We start from the raw sequence: 6,000 nt of genomic DNA on the forward strand, positions 1-6,000 counted from the left end.
CAGGCACGACCGCCCACACCATAAAGCGCGTGGTCGCACCGGGGACCTACTGTTCGCTATGAAACAAAAACGGCTTAAAATAATTTCAAACGGTCTTCACTGGCCAACTTCAAATTGCAGTCAGTAACAGCGTGCAAAGTTTTAGTTTGTTTCGATGTACGAATCGAAAATGAGAAGCGTGCATCATCATTTTTCGCAGGAACGACCGCTCACACCATAAAGTCGCGTTGTCGCAATAGGAACGACTATAACGTTACCAGCAAAAAGATAAAGTCAATCCCTATGTGTAAAATGTGTCAACGTTTCGACTGTTTATACTGTAGTCATCAGGCAAATTGTGAACATTGGTTCCTCGCTGTGAATATTTAGAACTGTGAATTGTGTACATGAAACGGTGCAATAACGGAATATTAAAAAGAAATCTTGACGTCAGTTAGACGTATCGTTTTTGTCCGATAGATGGCCTACCTCTATTTAAAAGCTCAAAGTCATGTTTCTGGCCTGTGTTGTGTTACATTGGCAATTTGAATGTAGTGTTCCCAATTTGCATTTCATTTGGCTGTTCAAAACCCACCAATCTGGATTTTTTAAAGGAAACTATTTGCGACGTTAAGCAGGTTTTGGATCAGGGTGTTACATGGAATGAAACCATTCTACCAGTTACACTTAAAGCTATAGTTTGTGATGCACCAGCTAGAGCTATGGTTAAAGTAACCAAACAATACTCAGGTTACTTTGGATGTGACAAGTGTTGTCAAAAAGGAGCTTGGAAGGGAAGAGTTATATATCCTGAAATTTGTTCTACCTTGCGTACAGATGGTAACTTTAGACAGCAAGTAAATTCTGAACATCACCGTGGTATATCTCCGTTTTGTGGTTTAAATATAGACATGGTTAAACAATTTCCAGTGGACTATATGCACCAAGTTTTCCTAGGGGTTATGAAAAAACTCATATTAACTTGGATGCGCGGCGCTAAAAGTGTCAGATTATCTGCAAGTTACATAGACCAAATCAACTCCAGGCTTATTGGATTAAAACCGTTTGTCCCAAGATGCTTTGCTCGTAAACCAAGAGGTTGGGATGAAATTGACCGCTGGAAGGCTACAGAACTACGCCAGTTTCTTCTTTACACTGGAAAAATTGTAATGAAAAAATTTTTGCCTAAAAGACTGTATGATCATTTTTTATTGTTGAATATTGCTGTTGGTATACTTGTTAGTCCAAAACTTACAAAAGATAATACCAGTTTGGCACATAATATGCTCGTTAAGTTTGTCAAAGAATGTGCGCAAGTTTATGGTGATGAGTTCTTGGTGTACAATGTTCACAGTCTCATTCATTTGCATTCGGAAGCAGAGGAATTCGGTTGCCTGGACAATTGTGCTGCCTTTCCCTTTGAAAATTACATGCAAAAGTTAAAAACCTTTGTGCGTTCAGGAAACCGTCCACTCGCTCAAGTGGCAAAAAGATTGCAAGAAATGACTTATTTTGAACCCACTCCCAAAATTAACACAAACATCATCTACTGTTCTTCTCCAGATAATGCATATGTCATGAGCTGTAATACTTCAACAGCAAAGTGTGTGGAGGTTATTGAGCAGGGAAAAAATGAAAATGCAGGCTACTGTGTTTGTAAAGTGTATGAAAACTTGTCCCCAATTTTTAATAATCCATGTAGTTCCCTTATTTTGGGTTGTTACAAAACAAGCAAAAAATGTTATTGTGTTAAGCTTGTTCCATCAGAAAGTTTAACAGCCAAGGCAATTGCAATAAAGTTGAAAAGTACGGTTGTGTTTCTATCAATACTGCACTTGTTCTGGTAGAAGGTGTGTTCTACTTGTCACATGTCTACATATTTTGCATTTTGTGTACGGTTTACCAGGTTTTTTCGATTAATCATAACGTAACAAGTATGACAAGTAATAATATTCCTACTGCAGTAGTGGAACAAAAGGTAGGCATTTTTAAAACTTCGAAAATGTTTAGCACTTACACTGCAATCTTTTACATTTGTTCAGAAATACGCTGTTGTAGAGTTCATTGATGAAGGAAGTGTGGAGGTGGTATATCACACATGGATCACTAAAACCAGTGATGTATGAAAATAAATAGTTAGGGAATTGGGTTATGGTGCAAAAATACCTATATATTTTGGAGGGATATTAAGAAATATTAATTGTTCAACAAATATATAAGTATTAATATAATAAAATAGTGATTCAACCAATCATAGTAATCAAAAATGCTTTGATGTGGTCGGTTTTTATCAAATTTATGTCTTTGAAGGAAATACGTTGTTACTGGCCGAACTCCAATGCAAGAAAAAGGGCCAGAAAGGAAGAGGATCCAGTTCAAAATGAGTGGTCTACTTTTAAAGTACGGATATTAACTTATGTGGGTAAGTGGTCAACCATATATTTTTCTAAAATTGCATTTAATAACAATAAATTTTGTCATGATTGTTTTTATTTCAGATAATTTTGAAAATGCCATTAAAAAATGCAAAAGAGCAGAGTTAACTTCCAGTCTGGAGTCCAGTAGTGAGGAATTAAGTCCCCGCCAACTGAAAAGACCACAGCGATATGCTTTTTCAAACTCAGATAATGGTAAGGTTATATAATGAAATGTTTTTTTTTATTTTTATTTGTAATGCTTGAATGTTTTAAATCTCCAATTTTAAAATGTTTTCACTAATTTGTTATGTATTCTAACAAAACATTTATTATTTATGCAATAAAAACATTATCGCTTGCTAGATCAACCAGAAGCAAAAAAACAGTGCTTTAGACAATCTACACCAGATACATCAAAGTTTGAAGGTACAAAAATATGGGAAGAATAATTACTTATATAAGCACTGGTCGCAGTAAAAGGGAAAACGACTTAGATAGGGTTTAAATATATTATATATGTTGAAATACGTGGTTGTTTAGCAATTTAACAAAATTTGAAGTGTTATATGTATTTTCTGGTCTGCAGGGGCTCACACAGTGTTTTTTAGTGAAGTATTAAAGCAACGGTTTGTTTTTAAAAGCCTCATGTAGCAAAACTCAGTTTTTATGAAAGCATGTCCATCAACCTTATTTTTATTTTTAACGTAATGCAGGAGAACATGGTCTAATACATCCAATGCCAACACCAACAAAAGGAACAGTTGCAGAAGACATTGAAGGTACATTTGTTAAAGGTTTGGGTTAGTATTTGTCAGTGTCTATCTATGCTCCAAAATGTTGTGATATTTGGCCACAAATTAATCCATTGTAAATTCGTCATGCATATTTATTTTGTTGTTGCTTCAGAAAACAACTCGCCTGCAACTTTTCTCCAAAGGCCAACACAAGATGTTGGAAAGCTTCTCTTAGGTGTTTGTTGTCACAAGTGTAATTTTAATTCAGAGAACCAAAAATATTCAAAAATACTTTTTTGTTTTTCAGTTGAAGTTAATCGTTTGCGGGATGAGCAAACATAAATGATTAACTTTATAAAAAAAGCACTTCTGCACTTACCCTCGTCAAATGAGGATGTTGAAGATGTTGTTTTGGAAGCACCTCTAAGTTCCCAACAACAACTAGAAAACTTAGACATTAAATGTGGAGAAAAAAGTTTTCGGAAGTCAATGGTAAGAATCGAATAGGGACTGAGGTAAAATTGCAAAACTAATAAACTCTTTGCAGATCAAATATATGAGATGTATTGGTGGGTCGAATGTTGGAGATTCAATAAGAAGAATTATGAGGCACATTGGTACCCTGTCTCTGTGGTCCGAATATAGCCTAAAGGGGAGAAAGGGCAAAAAGGCATTTTGCAAACTTCGGCTGTGTGCCTTGTTGCATGGTAATATATGTGCTATATTTTGTTTATTGCTGGAAAATTGTATTAGAATCGATACATGGTAGTATGAACTAGGGTTGGGCATTTGACCGGTCAAATAGGCCTACTTGTCAAATTGGTCAAATACTATATACACTATTAAATTGCATTCTTAGTTAATAGTTGTAAGTAAAATCTTCTTATAAACCATAAGTAATAAAAAAGAAGGTTTGAACTCATGTAAACTTTTGTGAAATGTTCAGTATATATTATATTATAGACCAGGGGTGGGCAACCTGCGGCCCGCAGGCCAAATGCGGCCCTTGATTAAAGGTTGTGCAGCCCACAGAGAAGTCTAAGTTTGACTGAGATTTAACTGCAAAATTGCTTATCCCGCTTATTGTCGTAATATATGCTGTTGTGCTGTTTACAAAGATGCTTTAAATTACTTATTTTAAATAATTAGATTTTTTATCTGTCAGTCAAACTGTGCAACTTTCCCAAAACTGCCTAAGTAAATACTAATAAACTAAAAACTAACTCCCCTCCCCCCCCATGGACATATCACACTCGATTTTTATTAAGATAAAACTGTGCTAGGGTGATCCATGTTTTCCCCTTATTGTTTAAGGCGTTTATTTCAAATGAACAAAACACATCTGTATTGGCTTTCAAAGCACTTGTTAATACAAAAGTATGTCCTCAACTTTTCTACCTAAGTGCTATTAGAAATAATTTTCCATTTCCAACAACCAAACAGCAAGTCCAGCCAAATTTCCTACATTTGATTTTTAAAATTGAAAATAGTATTTGACCGGTCAAATAGAGTGCTGTCAATTGACCGGTTCGCCAACCCTAGTATGAACTCATTGTTTTTATTATCTTTGTTTAGGTGCCGTGACAAAAATGCATAGCACCACTGCAAAAGACATAGAAAAAGAATTAAGTGAGGTATTGAAACATGCCCCATACCAACGAGGAGGACCAAAGTGCAAGGAGATCAATGTTTGTTAAAATGCCACAAATAGAGCACTTTTATTAAGGCCAGTGTTGCCCAAAGTTGTTTATTAATTTCTGCACACTTTTGTGTAATGAGGTATGGTTTTAACTGGATAAAATAAGATCCTAGCAGTGTAAACTTTTGGTTTATGATTCTGTGTGTTATGTGTATGGCATCCTAATTTTGCAAGTTAAACACTTAACTAATGCAAACTTTTTTTAGACCTCATCCAGTGATACATCAACAGATACCATGTATCTCTTTACGGATTCGAGTGAAGACTCCTCCTAACTACTTATGAGTGATTATTTCTGATTCGTTTTTTTTTTTCATTTAGGTTGTTTTAAATTAAACTGAACTGACATTTGTCTTGTCATACTTGATAGTTCAATCTTTAGCGAATACTTACGTATCGATTTAACATTGGCAAATCGTTAAGTTTTAGTGAAACAAAATGCATTTGTGATGATTTTGTGCAGGCTAAAAAGTGTTAATTCATATCAAAAAAACCTAATTTACAACATTTTTTTGGACGTAAATATCGAGAAAAAAGAGTCCAACTTTACACCTGCACGTAACGTTATGCTACAATGTTCCAAAATTGTTAAATTAGGAGGTGCAAAAATCAGTTACAAGGACGTTAGAAAAACGTTAATACGTAGTGAAAAAAACTTAATTTAGAACGTTTTTTTGGACGTAAATATTGAGAAAAAAAGAGTCCAACTTTACACCTGCACGTAACGTTATGCTACAATGTTCCAAAATTGTTGAATAAGGAGGTACAAAAATCAGTTACAAGGACGTTAGAAAAGCGTTAATACGTAGTGAAAAAAACTTAATTTACAACGTTTTTTTGGACGTAAATATCGAGAAAAAAAGAGTCCAACTTTACACCTGCACGTAACGTTATGCTACAATGTTCCAAAATTGTTGAATAAGGAGGTACAAAAATCAGTTACAAGGACGTTAGAAAAGCGTTAATACGTAGTGAAAAAAACTTAATTTACAACGTTTTTTTGGACGTAAATATCGAGAAAAAAAGAGTCCAACTTTACACCTGCACGTAACGTCATGCTACAATGTTCCAAAATCGTTGAATAAGGAGGTACAAAAACCAGTTACAAGGACGTGAGGAAAACGTTGATTTGTGGTAACAAAACCCTAATTTACGTTGTTTTGGACGTAAA

General features: G+C 34.8%; 1 protein-coding gene across 1 annotated transcript; it reads left to right on the forward strand.

Moving 5' to 3' along the window:
* The first annotated feature begins 282 nt into the window (after positions 1–282).
* LOC145219746 (uncharacterized) lies at positions 283–5,104 on the forward strand. Its single transcript, XM_080087065.1, has 10 exons — positions 283–286; positions 460–1,631; positions 2,022–2,099; positions 2,290–2,401; positions 2,760–2,822; positions 3,110–3,175; positions 3,495–3,622; positions 3,678–3,837; positions 4,706–4,818; positions 5,036–5,104. The coding sequence occupies exons 1-10, from the start codon at positions 283–285 to the stop codon at positions 5,102–5,104; spliced, it is 1,965 nt and encodes a 654-aa protein (XP_079943191.1).
* The last annotated feature ends 896 nt before the right edge of the window (positions 5,105–6,000 follow it).

The sequence above is a fragment of the Phallusia mammillata genome, chromosome 3 (genome assembly GCF_965637545.1).
Source record: "Phallusia mammillata chromosome 3, kaPhaMamm4.hap1.1, whole genome shotgun sequence".
NCBI classification, from domain to species: domain Eukaryota; kingdom Metazoa; phylum Chordata; class Ascidiacea; order Phlebobranchia; family Ascidiidae; genus Phallusia; species Phallusia mammillata.